Source organism: Phoenix dactylifera, chromosome 1, assembly GCF_009389715.1.
Source record: "Phoenix dactylifera cultivar Barhee BC4 chromosome 1, palm_55x_up_171113_PBpolish2nd_filt_p, whole genome shotgun sequence".
Classification (NCBI taxonomy): domain Eukaryota; kingdom Viridiplantae; phylum Streptophyta; class Magnoliopsida; order Arecales; family Arecaceae; genus Phoenix; species Phoenix dactylifera.
Genome location: NC_052392.1, coordinates 15,809,874 through 15,835,656, shown reverse-complemented (window position 1 = coordinate 15,835,656; position 25,783 = coordinate 15,809,874). Strand labels below are relative to the sequence as shown.

Here is a 25,783-nt window from a genome sequence, read left to right as displayed (position 1 = left end):
ACCCGATTGCCACCCCTAATGTGGACTATAGAGAGGCACAAGGAAATTTAGACACTGCATGTTTATCTTTGTTGGGTGCATTAAGTCCATCAACTTCATGTTGTAATTAAGTTTGGACCACAGAAGAGAGGAGATGGACATTCGAATTAAAATAGCATGTCACTAGGCAAAAACTTAGGGTGCTAAAAACTCATGACGTACGTTCTTGGGTACCTGAACACCACGGTATCCGATGCTGCACCAAACCTCTAGGGACAAGTTCTCTAATTGCATTTCTTCAATAAAATGTTGGGGTTTATAACATGGTCACGAGGACACCGTAATCTGTCATGCAGTGGCCACGTTCAAATCTTTAGTTTGTTGTTACACGTTATAATCAATGTCATGATTAACAGCTCTTTGGCACTACAGAAAAAACGTTCTTTAACTACTCTTTTTTGCCGACGCTTCTTACAAGCGGCGGCGATTTTCAGTCTACCAAAATTTGCCGACGCCTTTAAAAAGCATCAGCCATAAACGATGCTAATTAGCGTTATCATAGATTGTGACCTAAGACGCCGCTTATACGCGTCGTCAGAAATAAAATTGACATCAAAGCTCCAGATGCTTGACTATTTTGTTTGTTTGTCAATATACAGCAGCTGCTATTGAAATCCAGAATGCTGAAATTGATGTTAATTAAGCACAAAAGGTGAAGAGATCACATAACAAATGTTTTAGGCTATTGTATAACACCATCTAAAAGACTGGTCATTTCATTATTACATCATGAAATATATTTCATTATTACTCTCTTGAAAACTGTTAATTAAACTATGATTCATAGCCATCATACTTGGTGAAATGGAGCAGTATGTTAAGGTAAAAGAAGTCTCAAAGCCATCCTTGAAAAAATGTAGGGAATACGAGCATCAATGATAAAAATAAATACGAAAACATACATACATACATACATACGTACATACATACATATATATATATATATATATATATATATATATATATATATATATATATATATATAATGATGAAGGGATCATGAGTTTTATCTTCAGAAAGAACCACAATCACTTGTGGCAAACAAGCACCAATGGATTGGGGGGTCCTACGGGTGACGGCAGTGACCATCCCTTACTCCGTAACATTTGGGCTATGGTGAGGGATGGATGGGCTTTTCAGGCCAAGCATATCTACCGTGAAGCCAATGGTGCTGCGGATTGGGTGGTTGCGTATGTAGCTCGTCATTCCGGAGGTACCTCGTGGACTGGAGATGGGGAGCTGCTTTTGGTACTCTGAGGTATCCTATTTTTTGATTTATTGGGCGTATCCGTATCCGTCAGGTATGATCCATCCGCATTAGCTAAAAAAAAAAAAAAAAAAAAGCACCAATCGAGAAAAATGCAAGGAAGGAAACAGAAATGTTTTTTTGGATTGGTGGGGTATTCTAATCATGCCTTTTGTGGGCATTTGAAAAGGCTCCAGGATTAAGGGTTTAATCATTGGAGAAAAGCTGGGGCAACCAGACAGTGCAGGACATGATGGGGACTCCATTAGGCGATGCAAAGGCTGATGGGGAAACGGAAATAGCTGGACTGATGGTATGGTTCCAGAAGTGGAGCCAAGTGGACCACAAGGAAAGGATCCCTCACCATCACATCCAAAGCCTCTTTAGGGGTGATATCAGACAGTAAGCAACAAAGAGGGAGTGGTCACAAATCAGGCCCCAACTACAGGCCTTTGTTCATGGTGTGGTTGCTGAATAGACCTCGATGGGTCGCATGACATGACCTCCATCACCCTCAAAATAAGGCTGATTTGAAGATGTCAACTTGCTTCCCCAAAGTTGAAGAGGGCAATTACCAAAATTTATTGTGCTTACTAGCTTTGTGCTTATTCTGGCCTAACTAATGCTTGAATGTCTCGTTATTACACTTCCAATATATACATAAAAAAAAAAAAAAAAGGAGTCGCAGGGACAATTAGATTCAAGCGTAGATATAATTTTGATAAGTTTAGCTCGGCTATGACTTAAATACGGTCGTTTGATCTAAACCTCTCCCGCAAGCAAAATTTTAGAAGAAAGTTACCAACCAACTGAGCTAACAACTATTAATTATTTATAAAAATTAAAATTATTTTTTAAAAAATAAATATGTAAAAAAAAAAACTCAACCAAAACTTGCTCTTTGAGGAAAAGGGAGGATGGATCCAGCTCCGAAAGCACATAGGTTCTAACGAACGAACAAACCCCTCTTGAATCTCCAGCTTGATGGCTCCTTTATTTAATCGAGCAACTAGGGTCTATTGTTACCTCATCCAAGCTTAATTGAGGCATTCAAGATATGGGGATATTATATTTGACATTTCAAGGCTAAGAGAAGACTTCTAAAAGCACTAGCAGTGTCCTAGACCTGAAGACTGCTCTAGCTTTCTATTTGAGAGGACCATAAACCACTGCTGAAGGTAGAAAAGGGACGCCTGAAGTCTTCAAGGATGGATTGATTTGTCTAGAGGAAGGTGAGCTTATTTTTGATATTAGTTGATAATTTACTTTATATATATATATTCATCTTCATCTTGTTGCTTTTGTTTTGTTAGCGGATACATGAGTGCAGTGTTCTTTTATTCAAGAATATGCTATGACTATATCATGATTTTTCAGCTACCATATGGCTTAATTGTGAACTAAATTAGGAATCGGCATTTGCAATGAAGTATCCAATTGGAAAGATGAATGCCCTCCCCTTATGTTAATTCAGCATGACTTACTTTAAAGCTCACTATCTTCAATCTAAATTGAGCCACTTGCATGCAATTAGCTTACTGGTAGAGCTTTCTAGTTATGCCCCGTTTTTTCCTTTTATGATAGAAAGATGGAAAAGTTATGTTAAAAGATCAAGAAGAAGCTCCAATGAGCAGCTACTCTACAATAAAGTAGGGTTCTTTTATCCATGCTTCAAAAATCATTCATATGAATTGCATGCCGGGCTAAGAAATATGCAACCAGTTGGGTTAGCTTTGATTTTACCATCAATGGAGATTTTTAAAATTACAATCTTTGTAAAATCATACTCGACAAGATATCGTGTAATTATGTAGCCTGAGCTAGCTTTCATGGGAACTCAATCATCCACTTAAAAGTTCGTTTCCAACTAGTCTAACCTAATCGGAATAAGATTTCTCGTAACCTACCATGCTTAAAATATCGTCAAACAAATGTTACAAATTTGATTTATGAGCAATCCTCCCATTGAACCATATAATTGAGGATGGTAAAAAAAAAAGGATCTTGGTTAGTATTGGGGTCAAAAATCTTAATCATAAAAGATGTACAAATAGCACAAGAAGGTGCTTAAGTGTGCTGACTAGTATAATTAATAAAATCATCGAAGGTTAGTACAATGACTTGAATTTAAGTCTCATTCTCACCCAATTTCAATCACATATCTAGATATACCCCCTATCTTCTTGTTTTTTTATATATAAAAAAAGAGTACTCTCAATAGGTAATAGCCATCATCGCGTCAAACACCAACTTTGCTGCAACAATTTAATTGTAAATGAAGCAAATATGAGCCCAAGCTCATCGTGTATATTCTATTGGAAATGCAAATCTAGATGCTTTGCCCTGGTAGAAATTCCCATTCATGTAAACGATATACTTATGCAAGTGCATGGACTTTAAGATTCGAGCTGCTTTAGTGACATCACTGTGTTATCTATGAGTCCAACAGAATGATGATCAGGTTAGGAAGTTTAGCTCTTACTGCCTTGAAGTGGATGATATGTACCCTGACCTCCCGGTCATTACATGTCGGCCGCTCATTAGTTGCCAACGGCGTTTCCTGTTTTACAGGACCTAGCCAATGGTAACCGGTGCATTGGGCCCGCGATAATGGATAAGGAAGAGCGGAGCAGTGGGCCAGGCCCATCGGTCGGAAATCTGATACTGCCCGCATACCGATCACACCCGTAAAAGGCGATATCCGCCCAAGGTTATATACGGTTCGCGAGTATAAGGTACCGTATGGGGACAGGTTCTGTTATCGCTGTTTCAGTTGCCGTGTTCGTGTCGGGGCCGGGCAGGCCGGCCCGGGCAGCGGGCAGATCTCTGTGGAAGGGAGTACACCGGGGCCACCGAATCTTTCCCCTGCACACCTTGTGATCAGTGTATCCTCGGCTTATTTGGGCCGTCCATCGGACGGGTCCCATCCACTTGTGGGATTCTGGAGCGCGAGATCTTCCGGGGTACATCTAATGGACGGCTGGGGACCACTGATCATAAATGCATCAATTCTTACCCTTACAAAAAAGGAAATCAATTGGCTGATGGCCGAGACGGATGGGCTTGTCCTTTGGATAGAATCTTAACAGACAGGATGATGAGTAGAACCAGACTGGAATTGGGTCCATTGACGTGGTGTATTTATTTGGACGGTCTAAATTGCTGCAGCGCGCCTGTCCCGATTTCTTGTGTGATGCTACAGGATTGAAGCCTGTCTTTCACAGCATAAGCCTTCGATACAAACAAAGAATTATTTATAAACTCTAAAAGCCAAGCTCCACATATTTAAATCCAGTACCTGTTGGATAAGGCTTTCTGTCTTCTTTTTTTTTTTTTTTATAGCCAATATTTAAAATATTATACTTACATAGTGAATAGGATAAATTTTATCCTACCCGCAATAGATAGGGATAATGATAGAATTAACTTTTAACATAATCCGGATATATAACTTTTCATAAATCTTCTTTTTGGAGTATAAAAAAAAATTATAAAAAAAATTATAACTTTATCCTATCTGATCCATTCAACTCACTTTGTTTAATTCTGCTCGTCTAATCCTGCTTCGACTCATTGCCGTTCCTAAGCAAAACCATTGAAGTTGTATTGAACCGCTATAAATTCTTGAGTTTAGTTATATATGTGATTAAACCCCTCTAGCTCTCAAGCTAAAATGACGAAGTTAACCACTCGATGTTTTTAAGAAAACCACTAGATATTTTGGATCTACGTACCACGTTAGTGGTGATCACTAGAGTTTCTGGCTCGCCTGCTGTCCGAGTTGGAGAGATTGGATATGATCGTCGTATGCTTCCATGGCAATGCTCAGACGGAGTTAAAAGGTGGAAGAGATTTAATAAATCGAAGAAGTTCTTGAATAAAAAATAAAAAAAAGCAACTGATTTAACGAATACGGCTTCGGACAACGCTCCGATGCTGGCTTCAAGCAAAAATAAAAACATAAAGAACTCTGATGGGAAATCCACCGATGCCTAAGTTAGACATGATTTTCAGAAAATAAGAGCAAGTTTGAGAAAAGGAGAGATGTAGCATGAGAGAGTCGAAAGAGAACTTATCTGAAGGGCTCCAAGAATGCATGTGAGCGCTAGAACCCATCGTGGAGTAGTTTGAGGGGCATACGCTTGTTGATAAGGTAACATATCTTGTCCATAGATTTCTTCCATGTTTTTCGTAGCAGTATTCGCCCATGTGTGTTAGAAAATAGCTAGAGATATGGCCAAGTTGTTGCTATTTATGAAGAGAGTTCAGGATGCAGAGGACTTTCCTCATACGTTTTAGATGGACCACATTGCAAATTTTGAGTAGTTAGTTTGCGGTTAGATAGCAAACTTTTATTGATCGGCTCGTCTTGTCAGCATATGTCGATTCCGAAATATATCAAAAATATCTAGCAATATCTGCTTTCTCCGACCAAGTAAAAGAGGGATGGATGAGTTCACTTAGAAAGGCTATATGCATGGGAACCTAATGTGGAGGAGAGTCCCCAGTAGTAGAGAGCCTGCTTGGCTCTACATCTTTAGGAGTAAGTGGATTCAGACTTCCATAATTTTTTAGATTTTACTACAAGAATAAAATTACCCTCCTGCCAATACGTCTAAAGATAAGATAGGGACAAAATTGCACTAAGGATGGGTTAGTTCTCCTACTATGTAAAATAATTCTATTTTATCATTTTAACAAAATAGAACTTAGAATGAAAAAGTTTATCGGAATAACACTATTTTACGGTCATGTTTGAGAATTTGGTAAAATAAACCCTTACTCGGGGGATGACTCCCCACCAACCGTCGACGGCGTCATGACGGAAAAACGGCGTCGCGGAAGCAAAAAACAAAAAAAAGGCAATCAAACGGACGGCGTGGATCCGACGCTTAAACCAATAAACGCCGGGGAAACGGCGCGTCGAGGCGCCGGCTTAAAAAAAGGGTGTCGGCTTTTTTTCTTTTTTTGACGACGAAGCTCGGTCCCCCCGTGCGACCCCACATACGGAATTACGGATATATACCCCCCGTATAGAGACAGCGACAGCGTACGGAGAAGCATACGGCCCCTGATCCACTCCTCTGCCCCCGTCCCCCAAAACCGCCGTTTCAAAAAGCCAGCGCCCAAACGTCCTTTGTCCTCCCCAAGTTCTTCTAATTTCTTAGCACCTTTCCCTGTTCCCGTTTCCTGCTGCTCTCTTAATCTTCTCGTCCTTTGACATTTATTTCCTCGATCTCTAGTGTCAGGCATTCAAGTTGACGTCCGGTGAACTTACCCCGTTTTCAAGTTGCTATTTAATATTTATCACGACAAACGGAAGGTTGGTCGTTGCTCCCTCTTGATTAGTGCCGGGGCGGTACAAGATCAGTGCTTTACGAGTTGGGTCGACTTATGGCTTATTTATTAATTCACGGGAGAGATGGAGGCACTACAGCAAATATAGTTTTTGGTTACCATTCGATAAAATTTATCATATAAATATTTTTTAATAATAATTTTTTGAAAATAGCAACGGCATCTTATAGCCGTTACAAAAAATTATATTTGATAGTGGCAATTTTAAAAAATATTATAAAAAATTTATAATATCGTAACGGCTTTGATATTTTGTACCCGTTACAAAAGATGATGCTATGCAATAATGATTTTAGAAACTATTAAAAAGGGTGTACAACTTTGCAACAGTTATTCATGGATGTTACTAAATATATTTTTTGATTACTATGGTACCTTATAATCGTAACAAAAGACGGCAATTTATAGTAGTACTTTAAAAGCTAACATAGTAAGTGCATAATGATGCAGCTTTGCAGAATGCTAATAAAAGTTGTTATATTGTACTGATACTTTATAGTGCTTATAAAATATTATACTTTATATTGCAATAACTTTTAAATTTGTTGCATGAGGTATCGTAAGCAAAATTTTGAGTCATAATAAGGACTTTAAGTTTATAGAAACGATCAAGAAATACCTCGCCATGATTCTGATAACGAGTATGCTCCTATTCACTAATTAAAGAAATGATTATCAAGAACGAATTAATTCTTTAATTTTTTTTTCCAAATACCTTCTTCTAGAATCAAAAAAACATGAACAAAAGAAATAGAATATAATAATCGAATGAATGAATAAAAAATTTTATAAAATAAAAAAAGATCTTCATCTATTCTTTCTCTACTATATTTGTTAAGGCTGCAAATGGGTCGGGTCGATCCGAGATCCGACCCGCGTAGATCCGACCTGATTCGAATTTTAGGACCCGCGGATCGGGTCGGATCCTAAAATTGGATCCGAATCATTTTCTAGGTCGGGTCCGGGTTTACCGAACGGATCCAATCCGATCCAAATGGACCCGAAGAGAGAAAGAGAAGGGAAAAAAGCAAAAAAGAGTTTTTTTTTTATTTTGTGGGTCGTGGCACTATTGGTCCGTTAAGATCCTCTCTCGATCTATTACACTGTTGATACCTCTGGTGTCTCGGTAGCTGGCTTTTTTTTTTTTTTTTTTTTTTTCCTTTTTTTTTTTTGGTTTTTGTTTTTTAAAACTTCTGCAGGGAGGAAGTGAGGGAACGCTGAACTGAATATGGGTCATGTGCCAGTTTTCTGCAATGGAATTGGATTTTGGAAGGTCTGAGATTTTTTTTGTCCTCATGAGAGGGGAGCTGGGAGACACCAAGTTCCGTCCAATCAGTCATATGGACAAAAAATAGTGTGATATGAAATTTGGCTTGTTGACCGACTTAGTTAGTAAGTCAGCGGTCCTCTGTTCTGACCGGAGGTCAATTGCAAGTCTTTCAAGTCAGGGATCACCCAGCACCTCATAATTATGACATCACCAAATTAGATTTGCCAAATTCTTCCCCAAAAGCAAAAAAAAATTGATCCAATTCAGATCCGAACCCGATCCGACTCGGATCCGACCCAATCCGACCCGATCTTCAACCGGATCGGATCTGGATCCAAAATTAGAATCCGAACAAAAAATCGGATCGAATTAGGATCACCCAGAATCCAACCTATTTGCATCTCCTAATATTCGTATTCATATATATATACATGCATATATTATGAATATTTTATTAAAAAATTGAGTTATTATCATAAAAAGAAAAATTATTATTATAAGGATGAGATCAATTGAAAAGCATTTTTTAATATATTTTCTCAAGATCACGAAGGAAGAATCTTTAAAATTAACTATATTTTATATATTAATCTCTTACTAATTTTAATATTTGTTTGCATATGAGTATGCCTATGCATAGATATATATACATTCAACTATATGTATGTATGTAGGTATGTATGTATGTGTGGACTGGGTCATCTAGTGACTAGGTTACCCTACTCCTTAACCCAATCCAATTGAGTTCTTAAAAAGTGGAACCAAAATAGACTTAATTCTATTTTCAATTCGATCCAAGATAGCTAAAAATGCTGACTTAGTTCAATTTTCAGATATAGGCCCAAACTCATGCATGCCAGTATATGCAACGTTGAGTCAACCAGCTGGAAACATAATAAAACCAATTTGTTTGGCTGCTTGGGTTTGGGCTCACAATAAAATTGAGTTGTTTGGTTCCGATGTCTTCTAGAAACCTATTTCTTTAGATTTTTGGGTTAGTATTGTTAGAAGATTCAAAGAGAAAGGATTTTCAGAATATTTGACGATTAGAGTTGTAAAACAACCTTGAAGTGAAAGGAGTTTTAGAATATTTGACGATTAGAGATGTACCAATTATCTATGATACTTTCCCATTATCTTATAAAATTGTTTTGGGATATAAACTATGTGCAATAATTATCATAGTGACATACAAATAAATATAAAAAAATTATAAACATAGGATTCAGAATTGACATGTTTCCTTTTCATTTTTTTTACAGGATCTCTTGTAATTTCTTTCTAAAACCTTATAGATGTACCAGGAGTTTTTTTTTCTAAGAATCAATTATATAAAACAAGAAAACTTATTTCCATGAATGTGAAGCAGGGCTAAGCTAATAACCAACAAAGATTACTAAAGCCATACCAACTAGCATTTCATTTACAAAATTATGACAAATGGGGCTTTCCATTTTTATAGTCTGCTTCACTTAAGATCATCACATTTCTTGTCATAAGAATATTAGCTACAACATATGCACACATCTGTGCATCGTTGACTTAAGAACACATCAATAAGGCTAGAAAATTTGGCAATGAAAAAGAAGAATGCTAACTATTCAAAAATAAATATAATTTTGTTATTGCATAATCTTCTATATTTATGTACAAAATCAAGTGAATTGGTGCAGCAAACTATAATGCTTGCACTGTATTAACAACACCATGCTGTATTTCATATCCAAATTTCCTCCCTCGCAAACTATCTCAAGACATCCAAGAAAATTAAATAATTTTATTGCATTTTTTCCTTTTATGGGGTTTAGTTTAATGAAGACGTTAACCTTGCAGAATTATATACATATATTGTAATATCATATCATGAATCCTTGGCTTAACTTGTGACCACCTCCATACATTTTCATTCTCCACGAGTTTGTTAATATTTCCATATTTAGTAATGTATTCATTTATAAATCATATAAAGAGTAGAAAAATTGTCTGATTAGATGGAAGATCATATCTAACTCTGCTACCTTTCGAATGTGGACAATATGATTGGCAATAGTTTGTGTGCATATAAGTTTATACATGTGTACTATATATACGTTTTAGAAAATATACTTGCATGCTTTTTCTAAAAAAAAGGCTAAAATTAAAATTTTTAAAGAATTTTCTAAGACGTAAAATAGTTATATGTACTTGAGTAGATATACTTGGATTCTTAACTAAGTTAAAAACATCGAGTGGGCCATTTTTATATTGAAAAATCAATACAATCAATGTATCCCCATGAAAAGATTGATATCCAAATTGACTATAGTTCTTTTCATTAATTTGTTAATTATGACTAGAATCAAAAAGTATCACGCAGAGCACTATAAAGGAGGGTTTGAAATTATTTGTAGCTCTTGATTCAACAAAATGACAATCTTGAGTTAGGTCTGCTTATAACAACTCTTAATTCGGAGGAGGTGCATTTTTTATGGAAGAAATGAGGCACATGTTCTAAACAATACCAAGATTTCAAAGGGAAAGAATTATTAGCGCGCTAATTTTGAAGTTGTAAATTAGATTTTACTGATCCTATCGTTGGTGAAGACTATTTTAGAATAGTAGTTGTCGTCAATACTTTGGTGGTAATCACAAGTGAAATTCTGGTAATCACAAGTGAAATTCTTGTTGATTGATTTAAAGATACTTTACTTCGTTGCAAGGCAAAGATTTTTTTTTTTTTTTGGGTGATGACTCAAAACACCATGCATCTATAGTGTAAGTAAACTTTCACTTCTAATAACCGATCTCGCGATGTTTTCCATTTAACTTTGGTGAGCCATCTAGCTGGAAAAATGTACGTTACTGCGATCCTTATGAACTGAAATAAAATAGAAATTCGTACCCCATTGAAAAAAAACAAAGAATCCAAGGGTGTACTTGTAAACTCTACTGCTGTACGTAAAAGGTAAAACGCGTTCTTATCCTCACCGCAGGTGACCATATTCCTCTTCCCTTTTTCGGATATCTGTCGCTCAAATCTTTTTCACACGGTTTTCGGAGGTTCCTTTCGGTGAGCTTCTCTTTCAGGTGGTAAAAACCGTAGCGAGGAAAAGAAGAGAGACAGAGACGGAGAGCTCCTCTTCTCTTATCTTCTTTATATAATGCTCTCGAGCTCGACTTAGCGGTCCTTTCCTCTGCCGCTTTGCTTGCGAGGGCGGTCTCCCAAGCCCAGAGCCCGGTTTTCTCCGGTGTTTACCGGGTTTCCAACGCGATTCCCAGATTCCCTCGCAAGAATTCGAGGCCGCCGCCTCTCTCGCCAGGTTTCCGATCGCTTCTGGGAGGCGTTCTAAGTTTCATCTCCTGATTCCGAGGAGAATTAGTTTTTGATCTCCCTGAAGTCTAAGGGGTCTGGAGATTTGAGGGAATCTGGGGAATTGACGCTGGATTTAGGGAGGAACTGCTCGGTTCGAGGTGATCCATGGAACCCACGCGAAGCTCCGGCGCCGGATCTGGAAATTCCGGCACGTACACGCCGGAAATCGAGGAATCCCTCCGGTTCGAGGAGGAGATCCAGAGTCTGATGAGGGACAACACGATGCACCCCAGCCTTGAGCCTCCGCCGGCGAGCGGCGGCGGCGGCGGCAGCAGCTCCTTCACTGCCCTCCTCGGCCTCCCGGCCAACCAGGCCGTGGAGCTCCTGCACCAGCCGGATTCCGACGATTCCCCGGCGGTCGCCGCCGCTGCAACCTCCGGCAGAGAGTTGTGGCGGTTCCGGCTGAGGGACCCCAAAGCCCTGACCCTCCCCTCCGGCTTCTCCCCGACCTTCCCTTCCAACGCCGCCCTCGTGGAGCGGGCGGCGAGGCTTTCCGTTTTCGCCGCCGAGGACTCGCCGGAGGCGGCCTCCGTCCCGTCCCACTCCGGCGACCGCTTTCCGAAGCCCAAGGCGGAGCCAGCGGACTCCGACTCCCAGCCGATCTGCCCAATCCCCGGCGAGCGGCCGCAGCGGCCGGCGAAGAGGAAAGAGGCGGAGAAGGGCAACAAGGTAACGAAGAGTTCAAGGGTTTCCGCTTCTGGTAACTGGGTTTCGGGCGCGAACTGTTTCTATCTCTGGAATTTTGCAGGTGAAAGGAGCCGCGAAGAAGACCAAGAGCGCGGAGGAGGGGAGCGCGAAGGGTGCCGAGGAGAACACCGCCGGAGAGAAGCTTCCCTACGTGCACGTCCGAGCTCGTCGAGGCCAGGCCACGGATAGCCACAGCCTCGCGGAGAGGGTAATCACCCTTGATTAGCGGATATTCCTGAATTAATTAAGCCATCTCCATCACCGGATTATTTTAAAATAAAGTACTCATGTTTTAATTAAATTAATTATTATTTATTTTTCAGGCGAGGAGGGAAAAAATAAGTGCACGGATGAAGCTCCTGCAAGAGCTGGTCCCCGGTTGCAGCAAGGTTAGTTCTTGATTTCCTCTAGGTTTGATATAATTACTCCCCTCTATTAGCCAACTCTCCTACTCCGTCTTATTAAAAATTAAGCAAAATCACAGCGTCGGAGCAGTAGATTATTAAAGGAAGGACGTGTAATTATAGGTCCTCCTGTAGGATTCTGTAAATTTGTCGTGGAATTTGGGTGTGATTTTTGAAGGCCGGTGGTTGGACGGTCGAGATCAAATGGAGCCTTCCTTTCTTATTGCTCATAACTATTTAAAAAGATACGATTTTGCCGGCCGCAGTAAGGTAGTGCGGTAAAAATTATTTATTCTAGGAACTTTAGGACATCTTGGAAACACTCGGGATGACTTGGTCTACCTACATGATTATTTATTTTGGGTTTTTTTTTTGGCATGGGTATTTTTTAAATATTTAAATTTATATAAACACTTTTTTAAAATTTATATTTAGTTTTGTATTTTTATAAAATATTATTTTTTACAAATGCGTCTAATATTACCGTTCTTCTAATACTATTAATAAGAACCACATTTATTTTAATTAAAAATAAAATATAATTTTGTTTTTTGTTTTTGTTTTTAATCGCGATCATGTTATAAATATTTTTTTCACATCTATTTATTAAAAATATTTTAATTATTTTAATTTGAAACTGTTAATTTTTTTAACGGTGCTAAATATCATGAGTATATATATGTAAAAATAAAAATAAAAAAAATAAATAGCAAAATAAGTGTTTTAGATGCATGCAAATATTGATTTTTAAAAAACTATTCATGCAAAAGTCGATATTAAAAAAAAAAAGTATTCATGCAAAATTTTTTTTTTTATCTTTTCGTAAATTTGCTATGGATTGGGGCTGATCTGTGAGGTTGGTAGCTGGACGGCTGGGATCAAATGGAGCCACATGATTCGTGGTTCCGGGTAGGCCTACGGAACGACGGTTGGCTTGGTTCGCATGCTTTGATGTTGGGCCTTCAGTTGCAATCTGTAGCTGGAAACGAAGTGCAAGTAAACACGATGTGATTCGGGGGCTCTTTTTTGGGTGGCCTTTTTCGGATTTGAGAAAGATTTATCTTTTTGTTACCGCAGGTGACAGACGCAGCTCCCCTCCACCAACCATTATAAAATGAAATTTGTACATCACCCTGTAGCTGAATAAATTTTAAGTTCTTTGAAATCTTCCGTTTTTAAGGGTCTTCTTTTTTTCGAGATTGAATGGCTCGGATTTTTTTCTCGCTTCGCCACCTCACCATGAATGTACTTTCCTAACAAGTGAATGACGATAAATTTTTTTCTCAATCGACATATGGCGACGAGCATTCTTAATTCTCAACTAGCATTCAGTAACAAGCATCCTTCTTGATCAGGTTTTGTTTTCACTTTTTCACCCATCACGTCACAAATATCATGAATGTCGGTATATCATTCGCTGATTCTAAGTTCTATTTGTCCAATATCGTAAACATGATTCCTTAACATGAGGATTTTTATATTTACATATAGAATTATGATGGCTCTAGTAGCATATCATCAAAAGGATCCAAATTAGTACGTACTTAAGAATTCTTTTCTTTTTTTTTTTGAGGGTGCATCAGTTGCAATTTCATAGACTGGCGTGGACCATAAACAGGTTAGCTCAAGCGATAAAATTCTTAATATTAGTTTTCTGCGGCAAAAAATTTTAGAGGCATCTATTTACTTGATAGATGTAGATTGCTTTTTTCTTAGCATATAGCTTTTTTTTTATGATTCATTAAGATCAAGCTCCAAATCCATGGTGCCTATAGCTGTTTTCCTCATTGGGTGGATATTATATCATTTAAGACTAATTTGGTCTTTTTCAAAATTTTTATTATATGGCATTTAGGTTCTATTTAAGTTAACGATTTGGCTAACATTCTGTAAGTTATGAGTTAAAGTGTTCAATAAATAAATCTTAAAGGAATAAGCGTAGATTTTTCAAATTATTGGATGTAAGTATAATTTATTCCTAATCTCAGAGTTTTTTTTATAATTTACTCATTACTCAAGGACAATTTTGACTTTTAATAGGAGGTAAATGGATTCACGAACGCCGTTAATTTAATTGAATGTAAGTGTAGATTTTATAAAACTATTAGGTATAAATATAATAAACATAAATTTTAATTTTTTTTTTTATAATTTACTCGTTAAGTCCTATATACAAAATCAAACTTCTTTCCTCCCGTGCTGACAAAGTAGTAAACTTGATTTGTAATCTAGTTAAACTCGTGCCTAGAACATGAAAATAGAAACACAGAAACATGGCGCGAGAGACTTGTCCCGTTAGCTGTTGTTTTGTGCTCGAAATATAGCAAAGTAGGCAACGTTTTATATCTTCTTAATCGCTTTTTGTGATTCTAGAACGAATTTTGTAATTGTTTTTTTAAACATTAACAGCTTGTTGTAGATTTGAAATTACTTGAGTTGTGGTCAAGCTCAATTTGAGTTCAACACAAGTCCAGATTGGGCGTGGGCACAGGATCTTTGCCAGATTGTTTGCATATGCTAAATGGACTCTCAGTTTGCTCTTTCTCTTCTTTCGCAAATCACATCTTATTGTAATTTTTCGGAGTCCCTGAAAGTTTTTTGGATTTGATCTGCCATGAGAGCATAACTCGCAGTTGACGGAGGAAAAAAAAGAAAACTATAGTCAGCCTTGCCCATTTGTGTTGCAGATATCGGGTACGGCCCTAGTGCTGGATGAAATCATCAACCACGTACAGTCCCTCCAACGACAGGTTGAGGTACGTCTTTACGGTCCCACCACCCCCCACAACTTCCCTCCCCTCCAAATTAACACACCATCGAATTTACCAAAATGCCCACCCTCTTAGAGCATTTCGTAAATTACTAAATCCCCTGTTAGTGCCATGGGGTGGGCTTTCGTTGTTGATTCTTCTTGTCCTTTATTTTTTTGCCCCGGTTCTTCTGTTTTTTTATCGAATGATAAATGATTGACTGTATTATTAATAATAACAACTCTGGATTTCAGCTCTTGTCGATGAGGCTGGCAGCGGTGCACCCCCGGATCGACTTTAGCGGCCTCGACAGCTTTTTATCGGCAGAGGTAACGCCTCGGGCGCCGTTCTCTCTGCGTCCCGACCCCCTTCTCTGAATCACATGCCGCCATCTGAAAATAATAATAAATCAATCAATCAATCACAATGCTACTCTGCGAGCAAGCAAACAGCAGCACCGGGAATTTAATTGGCCGGAAGGAATGCCGGCCGTGGAACGGACGGCCGATCTCACTACCCGAACCCGTAATGCTTTTCCCTCCTTCGCTTCCGCTGGAGTGCAGATTGCTCGGCCTTGTCGCCTACTAAATTACAGCTCGGTCCAGCACAACGTTTTTTTTTTTTTTTTTTTCTTCTGAGTTGATGCCCAGCACGGCGTTTTAGGGATTCAGGTCAGCAGTGTCTTCAAATCTGAAACCCCCGAAACAGCTGGCGTAAGAAAAATATAATAAATTTTGTATTACAGTAAACGAACTTGTATCCTCGCACGAGTTTCCCCTGTTACCGTCTAGCCGCGCATCCTCCCACCCTCTCTCCTTAGTCATCCACCGTGGAATCCACTCGCGCCTTTTCTTTATTTCCGTGTTTTTTTTAAAAAGAAATTGAAAGAGAAAAAAAAGGCATGACCACTGGCGTTTTTGGTGATTGGGGTACAGTGTGGACGGGTGTCGGTGGGTAACGGACGGGGCGGGGGTGGAATGGAGCAGTCTGCGTGGACGGAGGCCACGGACGAGAGTCGACGGCAGCCGCAGCAGCAGATCTGGCACGTCGATTTGGTGCACCCGCATCAGACGCCGTCGGTGTGGGAAAGGGTCGACTCGCCCCACCTCTTTGTCCACCCGGGGACCTCGCTTTTCGGCTACGACCCCGCCAATTCCGGTATGCCCTGGACCGCTTGACTTTCTTATTATATTCTATTGTTTATGGTCGTCTGGTGAAAATATAACCGCGTTGAAAGTTACTCAGTTGGGATTTTTTGAGTACTAAATGGCAGCAGTAGAAATAGGGAAATGGTACGTGAGACTGGGAAACCTATAGAATTTATTCAGAGAGGAGTGGTTTTGGGCAACTGGAGATCCGCTGCCCTACGAACCCTCGCTGCAGCGGTCACGATTGGTGGGCGTGGGGCGTGACATTTCCTTTCCGTGTGGGGCCCGAGTCTATAAATGATTGCTTGCAGCAACGGGGCTGTCGCATTTACTCGTCCCACCGCAATTCAAATCTCGCCCCTCCCCCCCCCCCCCCCCCCCCCCCCCCCCCCCCCCCCCCCCCCCCCCCCCCGCGTGGTCCCTCCCCGCCATCTCTTGTACAACTGTCTTTTGTCGCCGAGCATGGCTCCTTTTTTTTCTCTGATGTTCCAAACCCCATACTCCAAAATAAGTCCTCGTATTAACTCTCGCTATCTCATTGGATCTTGCGCTTATAAACTGCTTATCTTAGGGCCAGCTGTTGTGACACTGAGGTTGGTGCAAACCAGCTCACACGCAAGTCTATTTATCACTGCTGTAATATAATCTGATCCACAATACTGCTGGCCCTAGGGCCAGTTCTTTGGACCATTCACAGCCCCAGTTGCTTTCATTCGACACATCATGAAAGATGAGTTTGAATTTTACCTTGAATTTGAGGAATTTACATCTGTATTTAGCATCTTGGGCCCCTTGCTTAGCACCTAGGTCTTTTGAGAAACCTTTTGTTGAACATTTGCTTCTGCAGAACCTCTAATAAATTTTTAGACTTACTGCTAAGCATCCGAAAAGTTAGGGAGTGGTTTCCAATACATGTTTGAGAGGGTCCACAAACAACTGGAGATTGAAAGATCAGTTCATAATGTTTATAATCCCTGAATCCTGTAGCAGATTCACCTCTAATATGGTAAGGCGACCTCAATTTAACATCTTTACTCAAGCAGTACTTCTTTAGTTACTGTCATCTATTGCATTAGTGGCCGATGGCAACCTAGTAAAGAGAGGGAAACTTAGCAACCTACAATACGCACTATCTTCTCACTTTAGATTCCTCTTCACCTACCAACAACTGAATCTGAACCCTTGATGGGAAAGAAAAAGGAAAAACAAAAACAAAAAGAATAGTTGGCCCTGAACTGAAAAGGCACCACATGCTTTATATGTTAACCTAAAGAGAGTATGATGGACGATAAAAGTACGTTTAGTTCCAAGGAAGTGACAAGCTTGGACTTAAGCTTCATTGATTGCAGTATATAATCAATTAAAGAAATATTTCTAAGATCTTTTCCTTTTTCTGTTTTCCCCTCAAATCTTCTCTACCACTGTTTTCACAGTGAAGGCTGCTAAGAAAAAAATGCTATTCAGCAGAAATACTTGAAACAAATTAGGCTTTTAGGTAACCCAGCTAGCACTAATCCTAATATGACTCAAACATGCACTCCCTGAGCTGGATGCATGGCTTTAGAAAGAGCATAGGTGCAGTGCATTTCAGCCCAGATCTCTACGGTCATGAAGATTCCTGAAAAGAAGTTCGAGTCTGTACCACTCCATTGTACATATTAACTTCATCGATTTAATGGACCACCCAGACTACGGTATGGATTCATAAAACCTAGTGGGGACCCAAACAATATGGGGACCAGATTTCAGAAGTTCTGCTGCTGTACGTCTGGCTACATGACGTCTCTAGTAAATTATTGCTGGTGCTTGTTCACCTGAGTAGTAGGGTCATCTTCATCCAATTCATCAATTATCTTTTTGGTCCCATACCAGATACTACACCTATCCAATTTTTTAAATAGAGAATCAGCTTGGATTGGAATAGGAAATAAGACTTGATCACTTGCTTACTGACATTAATTCTGTCCCTTAAGATGTCTGTAACCATATAATCAATGATGTGATGAGGCTGCTTGTTGCCTATTAAGTTTATAGCAATCTCAATGTCATAATTATAAGTCAAGTCCTGCTACCATATCGTCATGAAATTTGAACTGATGATGTTTATGAGCATCTCTACAAATTTTAATATTTGATCATGCCGTGGCCTTGGAACTTACAGCTCATCCCCCCTCCTAATAAAAAAAAACCACCCATGCACACAACCAAATGTCTCATTGCACTTCATTGGGTCCATTTTGGGATGTAAACACTGAAATGCTTGGCTGACTTGTTTCATGTTCTGTTTCTGTTGTTTCTGAAGTAGTATCGCTGCACTCCAACCAGTTGAAGACGGAACTCTGAAGTCGCAGTGGTGGTTGCTGCCATATTATGAGCATGCTCATGATGTACATAGCAAAGATACTATTGTTAGATTGAGTAGAGTGGAAGATGAGAGTATTAACTCTACATTCTTTAGAGTTATCAGCTCTCTGCTCATTAATTGCAGAATATGATAAAACCCTATTTTCTTATATGATATCCTTGTTACTCAGTTTTCAGCATTCCAATTTAAACATAACTCTGAATCTCCATGAATACAATACAGGGCATCATGATCTTCAACATAGGTTGTGTGGCTTTCTTCAAAAAGAATGCACGATGAATCTAGATCAGGGAACCAACATTATGAGTTTCTGAATTTAAACTTCTCGTGGCTAAGAAAATGTAGATCATATATACATTTTGTTGTAAGAACTTACAAATTTATATAAACTGTGGCATGCAGAACAAGCTCCAGTAATTATTGTCTGTGGTAGTTATCTGACTATTTTCTTGTCTCACCAGGCAGTATGCTATCTCAGCAGTTGTATACCTGTTTAGTTATATGTGGGAACCAGATATATTTTTACTAATTCCAAATTTAATGCTTTGAGCTAGGGCTGTAAACGGGCCAGATATATAATGGATCTATGCTATATCCATATCTGAACTTGATATGAAAATTGAATGAGATTGGTATTCAGATCCATTAAAATGAGTAAGATCTGAGTTTGTATCCCAACTTGACTAATAATCGGATCCAAGTTTTTTTGAGGTTCAATTTGGCGCATGATTTTAGTGTGCCAACTGGTTAAGGGTCAACAGTCCTTCATATGCAGTGAAATTATGGCAGATTGTGATGGAAAAGGAATAGTACGACATGGAAAGTGAATGATTGAATTTGTAAAAGAAAATCAACCAATTTTAAAACAGATTTAAGTTTGTATTTATATTTAGTCTGATTGAAATATAATAATCTAAGTGCAGGCTAGAATCTTGGAATTGAGACAGCAATAGGTGATTGTTAAGAAAAATATGCCTGAGAAAAATAATTGGGTCAGATTATCGAGTTTTCAGGTATAATTTTTACCCTTACTTTTGGTTAGTAATGGCTAGTGAGATCTACCCTCTCAAGTCTAATCTTTGATCAAGTAAACATAACCATATAGGAAGAAAAGAAATATCATTCATGTTTTTCTGTATACAGAATTTTATATATGAACAAGATGCCATGGTAGCATGTGCAAAAAATCAAATTTGATGGCAAAATCTCAAGCATATAAACGACATTTACGAACAAAAATAAAATCAATGATGCGAACTGCCCGTGGTTATGATTTACATGATTTGTCATTCGGCAAGCACTTCAGGACCAATATATTTTCTCCATAAGCAATACTCAACTAATTTCTTATAGCTGTGGTCCTGATCCCAATGAGCAATTTATTCGTTAATCATCAATAGTACATCTGTACGCGCAGCATGTGACCTCTTCACAGCACTACTGATGGCTGGGAAGTGGGATGCACTTTCTGACACTGCCCATTCTGATACGCGCTGTGATCATTGAAAGCTGATGAATGGACTCACCACTTTGACTGGTCTAGGATAGCACAGTGAAGGGCAGCAATTAGCTTATTTGATCTTTTTCAGTTTCCAGTGCATCACAGAATTCAGCGTACTTTCACAAAGGGCTATTTTACCGAGGTTTCCATAGGCAGGGACACAGAAAACTGGTATTGGAGATCACATTGGCGTGGAAAAATAAAAGTGCAGAGGTAAACAGTTAAGCGACACCTGCAAACATGCTCGTGGTCGAAGGGGAATGTCAAGCAAAGACCAGGTTGTGGACATGGATCGCTCCCTAGTTCCCACTTTTTTTTTAAAAAAAACCCATTCTTCATTTTCTTATTTTTATACTCTTGTTGGAAAAATAAATATTAAAACAAGTTTGATGTAATTTCATTATTTTTTCAGTAAAATATTGACCAGTTATATAAAAATTTCAGCCCAACCACACTGCCCTCTTTAGATACATCAAGTGCAGAAGTTTCATATCGGTTGATAAATAGGGTGAAGGGCAGAAGTAGAACCAAGATAGTAGTTCAAATATGGCATACGAAAAGAGGCAGCCAAGAACGTACACATGTAGTAAGTTACACAAAGGATATTTATAGCTGCTGTTAACCTCAAAACAGTTTACTGAAAAAATGAAAATCCTCTCCGATGAGAGCAATAAACATATGAAGGAAGCATCTCTCTCGCTTGTTCATCGTGAATGATGACAATTAATGTGCATGTAACCTACATCAGTCATTCTACTTAGATAATTTTATATCAACCATTCATGAAATGTTCCTTTAAAATCACATGAGCTTTCAAAGGTTTTACAAATCATTGTATCATCCATGATATAATTTTTGGCAGAAGAAGTAATGAGAACTCAAGATGAAAAATTGGCATCAGCCTATGGCGGGAGGCCTAATTTCCAAAATACAGCAAAATAACGGTTAAAGAAGGAAATATAGAAGACTAGATGTATGTGGGTAGGGTTTTATAGTTAGCCGCACCTTAATCTTACAGAATTCTCGCCATGGCATTCTCGGACATCCTCAATAATCAACAACATTTCTGTTGAAGCACACACCAATAGAAACCAGAGCCATACCCTACTGAATACTCATGAATGCCTTACATTTGAAAGAGAGAGGATCTGACAATACTTGAAACTTGAAGTCTGAAATAGCTTCCCATTCACTTGTTCCTTGTCAAAAAAAAAAAAAAGAAAAAAGAAGAGGAAAGCTGGAGGGAACTATCCAAAATCTCAGTCATACTGTCAAAGTTCAACACGTCTAGAGCCTGGTGCATGCTTTTATGTTTTAACCATTGACCAGCATGCTCTTTTATTCCTTTAATCTGAAATTTCTGGAAAGTGAGATTTTTGGGAAGAAACTATTGGTTACTAGGGAGAGTTGTAAATATAGATGACAAATGCGGTGCATGAGAATCTGAATTTGAAAATATTACTAAAATTAAAGTTCTTCATTATGCTAATCAAATTTCACAATACGACGCAAACACGTTTTGCATATACTTGGAACTTTAAAAGAAAAGAAAATCAAATCAATAAAAAAAAACATGACTGAGAACCATCATTAAATAAGCAAGTAAAATGAAATCAGAAAGAAGTAATTCATATCTGATGCTGTTTCACATGGCTGAAAAAAATGACCCCGATCAGGTCTATTCGATCAAAGGGGTTACTTTCTGTCACAAAATGGGAGGAAATGCTCATAGGTAAATCCATATTGGAACTTATAAGTGATTTAGAGATTGCCAATTTTCCATCCCAATGCTCAAGATCCAGAAATTGCTAAATCGTCAGCTGCATAACTGATTGCAACAGTTAATGTTCTAGAAGCAACATTTGAGAGACGTTACTCCATCCATTACCTTTTAAGAACCTCATGTTGCCCAAGTCTAACATTAATTGGACCTCAAAAAGCAAATTAACAGTCATGATTAAAGATAAGCAAACAACAAAAGAATTGCTTCCACTTCAGATAACAGTCTACACGATCAACAAAGAATGCTTATAGAGAAGACTTTATACATCTGAATCAAATCCAATATTCCAAAATCCTTCAGGGGTCATCGGAGGCGCATACCTGTACCTATGCCTTGAAACACCATCATGATGCTCACAACGCATGCTTACGGTGTCCAAACTGCTTCCTTTTCCTCTACTTCCATCAGGTAAAACCACATCATAGAACTTCTTGCACTGCTTGCACTCAACTCCTTTGAGATTCTCCCGCTCAACCTTCTTTCTCACAGGCTCCACATATTTAAATCCCTTGCTTGTTGAATCTAGAATTGAAATATGCTGCTGCCGTGGAGCAGCGTCAGCATTCATATCTTGTGTCTCATCATCTGAGTTATTAAAATCCATGTCCTGCGGAGGAGGGACAGGAAGACCTTGTGCTTCTTCAAGAAGGCCCCTGTTCAAGTTTTTCAGAGTCTCCATAGGACTGTCAAGAAAGTCATCATGTGGATCTGCAACCCCTGATCCTTGACGTGCCCTAGTATTCCTCCAACATGAACTAGCTCGCCTCATGCCAGATAATGACTCGGGTTTTGTATTAACAGCAACGCTCTTTGGTTGGAGGACACTTGAATTCGATGATATACTGATGCGGAAATCAGTATTTGAACCTTTAACCAGTTCCAAATCTCGGCTGGCCTCAGGCTTTTCATTGAGAACAATATCAGTAGTCCTTTCTCTTGGCTTAGAAGCAAGCTGGGTGACCTCTTGATCACTTTCTTTTATATCTACAACACAGTCAAAATTTAATTTTAATTTAATATCTTCTCAAAAAAATAGTTGTCCTGGACAAATAGGCAGGATGAAGAAAATCTGATTAAGAATTTCCTTATAATACTATGTATTGGAGAGTGATTATAAAACTCTCTCTCTAACAAAAGCACGACATCTTTCATTATAAAAAATACTAAAGTGATCTAATATCTTGATAATACTTGAAGGATATTCCCAATCTTCAGTTCACTTGGTATGGATGCAAGCTCGGTGCCCCTCCTTTTTATCTCAATTTGCAAGTGATAAAAAATCAGAGAAAAGGATTATTTGTCTCGATGTTTAAAGTATTACTGATATCTTGCCAGTATGGTATGCCGCTGTACCTACACGTGGTACATGGTTGAAGTCAATACATCACCTATACCATATGTCGATATCACGGCGTAACAAACATTTATGCTGCATGAGTACCATACAGGTCAGTACAGTACATCCCATACTGCCCAGTACAGTACATTCATATTGCCCAGTACAGTACAACACATAAAATGCCGATCTCAATTATGCATTCAAACTACCATAATAATCTGGATGAACATCATTTAGTTCACAAATTCATACAAAACTATTCCCATGTAAAATATTAGCGGCTTTCCTAACATAATCACGCTTTTGTCCATTATACTAGAAAATTCACCAAAAGAAAAGTCCTCTCTGGAACACATTTCTTCTAACTTGATTTAGGTCAAGTGCTTTCTAGAGACTTTTTTCTTAAAATTTAAATGTACTTACATTAAAAGGTAAGCTAAACAATAAACTCTTACCATTGAGGCTTCTCTTGTTCAGATGAGGCCTTGGTGATGCCCTTTCATCTTCCATCCTCTCTGGATGATATTTTTTATCTGTTGTATCACCAATCTTTCCAACTAAAAAATAGTATTGAGATTTTAAGTGTCTGTAACTTTCTTTCAATTTACTAAAATCCTCGATTAAGGCTCTTCTTTTGCCCTGCTCTACGAACAATTTTTGATCTTTCACCTCAATTTGTTGCAATAACTTTTGTTGCAGCTCCTTTTCCTCAGCAATCTCCCTTGTCTTTTGCTCAAGCTGCCTTCTGAGCTCAGCGATGATCTCTTCATTTCTCTCCATGCTTTCCAGTTTATCCAAAAGAAGTTTTTTCTCAACTTCATGTTTGTTCAGCAACTGCTCAGTGCTCATTAACCTGGCCTTACTTTCTTCTGCAGAACACTTCAGTTCCTGGATTCTTTCTTGATCATGTTTCTTTTCGACAGTGATCTCTTCTATTCGATGTAAGAGGGAAGTTTCTTTTTTCTTCCACTCATCCTCTGCGGCTTTCCTGGCATCAACTAGACTTCTCTGTAGAACTTTTGATCTTGATTGGAAACTTGGATATAGCTGACTGCAGAAAATAAACTCTATTTGAGAAAACCCGGTCTTTTACTTCTTGAATGGTAGCAACGAGAATGGTGCTGAGCTCACATAAGTATTTAGAATCGCCACTGTCAGTAGAGTGCTCCAAATCTGGAGAGATCTGCAGGTTCCCTTGCATATCTACGGTCATAATAAAATAACCAATTACAATCATGAATAAATCCATATATCTGTTCATCAATAAGTCGAAATGGGAACAACGTGACAGATTGCTGCTTATGATTTGCCTTTTTCTTATATTTCTTAATGGGTAAAAACACAGAAGTCCAAACAACAATGCAGAAAAGCATAATCAACAGAACAAGATGCAACAGTATGAACTATAAATTACTAAAACATAACAGCGAATATTAATATGCAAAATAAAGCAAATTCTCTTCAAATTGTCCAGGAAATTTTCTTTAGGATTTTTATTTGCAAAACAGCTCATCAATGCCACGAAATGCAAAGAAGAGCTCCCATCTGAGCCTTATCAGAAGAACGTAGTCAGACATGTTTTAAATTTCTTGTACCATCCACTGAAATAAGTTTTCTAGTCAACACCCTTTCACAATCCATAGCACGAAGTTTTCAAGTTAAGATCACTGCACTTTAATGTTGGACATATCAACGCACCCTATTTCTACTGGAGCTCGAATCTGTTATGGTTTCTTGGAACCTCATTCCACAATTCGGTCATCAATTTCCACCGCTAACCGACTCTCGAGATCAAAGACACCTCTGGTCTACGATTCACGGGAGCAGAAATAGCACTCCAATATGACTCATCATTATAGCGAAACCGACTCTCGAGCTCAAAGACACCTTTTGTCTAAGATTTACGGGAGAAGAAATAGCACTCCAACATGACTCATTATTAGCGAAACCTGTGGTGATTTAATATGGAAAACTCCTTTTAACAGCCTTTGTTAATGAAGCAAAACCCTATCTCTCTATGTTGGAGAGCGTCCATAACCTAATCTTCCTACCTCTAGGATCGAAACGCCAAAGCAAACGGACGCGAATCAAAGATCATCCCTCAAAACAAAGGTATTTTTTCTTTTGTAATTTTTTTTTCAAAAAAAAACCGAAATTTGCAGTAGAGATTTCAGAGCGGAGGAATCAGAGAGATGCTCACCGGGAATGAGAAGAGAAACCCTAGCTTCGCCGAGAGCCGAGCCCAAAGCAACCTCGGAGGCCAGAGATCTCTTCCTCGGAGAGAAAAACCCTTTCTCTCTGGATCTCTTTTTTTTGGCTCGCTTGCGCGGTCGCGGCTGATTTTGGAGGCTCGCATTGAACGAAGAGCTTCCCTCCCAGGGAAAAGCGATCGCGTGGGCCGAAATCCCTACGTCGCCACATGAGCCCAAAAGATCCCTGCGTCGCTAGATGGGCCCAAAGGATTGGGCCGTCACCATCCATACAGGCCGTAATTGATATAGATCGTTGCGGAGTTGTACAATATGTCTGGGGCTCGAGCGA

The 25,783-nt window shown here is 38.8% G+C and overlaps 2 protein-coding genes across 6 annotated transcripts; one reads left to right on the top strand and one right to left on the bottom strand.

The window, feature by feature from the left end:
- Window positions 1–10,964: 10,964 nt before the first annotated feature.
- On the top strand, window positions 10,965–19,044 carry LOC103705369 (transcription factor bHLH48-like). Of its 5 annotated transcripts, none has more exons than XM_026803980.2 (7): window positions 10,965–11,934; window positions 12,014–12,160; window positions 12,276–12,341; window positions 15,044–15,112; window positions 15,361–15,435; window positions 16,042–16,264; window positions 18,842–19,044. In XM_026803980.2, the coding sequence occupies exons 1-7, from the start codon at window positions 11,371–11,373 to the stop codon at window positions 18,931–18,933; spliced, it is 1,236 nt and encodes a 411-aa protein (XP_026659781.2). In that variant the 5' UTR covers window positions 10,965–11,370; the 3' UTR covers window positions 18,934–19,044. The 5 variants fall into 5 exon arrangements, with proteins under 5 accessions (XP_026659781.2, XP_008787268.2, XP_008787267.2 ...); XM_008789046.4 differs by lacking the exon at window positions 18,842–19,044 and adding an exon at window positions 18,560–18,797 and having other exon boundaries at window positions 10,967–11,934; XM_008789045.4 differs by lacking the exon at window positions 18,842–19,044 and adding an exon at window positions 18,557–18,797 and having other exon boundaries at window positions 10,967–11,934.
- Window positions 19,045–21,981: 2,937 nt separating this feature from the next.
- On the bottom strand, window positions 21,982–25,582 carry LOC103705368 (protein gamma response 1). The gene is made up of 3 exons (XM_008789044.4): window positions 25,443–25,582; window positions 23,698–24,445; window positions 21,982–22,887 (listed from the first exon to the last, which is right to left on the bottom strand). Exons 2-3 carry the CDS (start codon window positions 24,089–24,091, stop codon window positions 22,163–22,165), a joined length of 1,119 nt encoding a protein of 372 aa, XP_008787266.2. The 5' UTR covers window positions 24,092–24,445; window positions 25,443–25,582; the 3' UTR covers window positions 21,982–22,162.
- Window positions 25,583–25,783: the final 201 nt, after the last annotated feature.

Bases quoted from the DNA above. Each gene is read 5' to 3' on its own strand.
- LOC103705369 (XM_026803980.2), top strand. From the start codon at position 11,371: ATGGAACCCACGCGAAGCTCCGGCGCCGGATCTGGAAATTCCGGCACG. The intron at 11,935-12,013 runs GTAACGAAGAGT...GGAATTTTGCAG, and splicing joins AGGCGGAGAAGGGCAACAAG to GTGAAAGGAGCCGCGAAGAA. The intron at 15,436-16,041 runs GTAACGCCTCGG...ATTGGGGTACAG, and splicing joins ACAGCTTTTTATCGGCAGAG to TGTGGACGGGTGTCGGTGGG.
- LOC103705368 (XM_008789044.4), bottom strand. From the start codon at position 24,091: ATGAGCACTGAGCAGTTGCTGAACAAACATGAAGTTGAGAAAAAACTT. The intron at 22,888-23,697 runs GTAAGAGTTTAT...ACTGTGTTGTAG, and splicing joins GAACAAGAGAAGCCTCAATG to ATATAAAAGAAAGTGATCAA.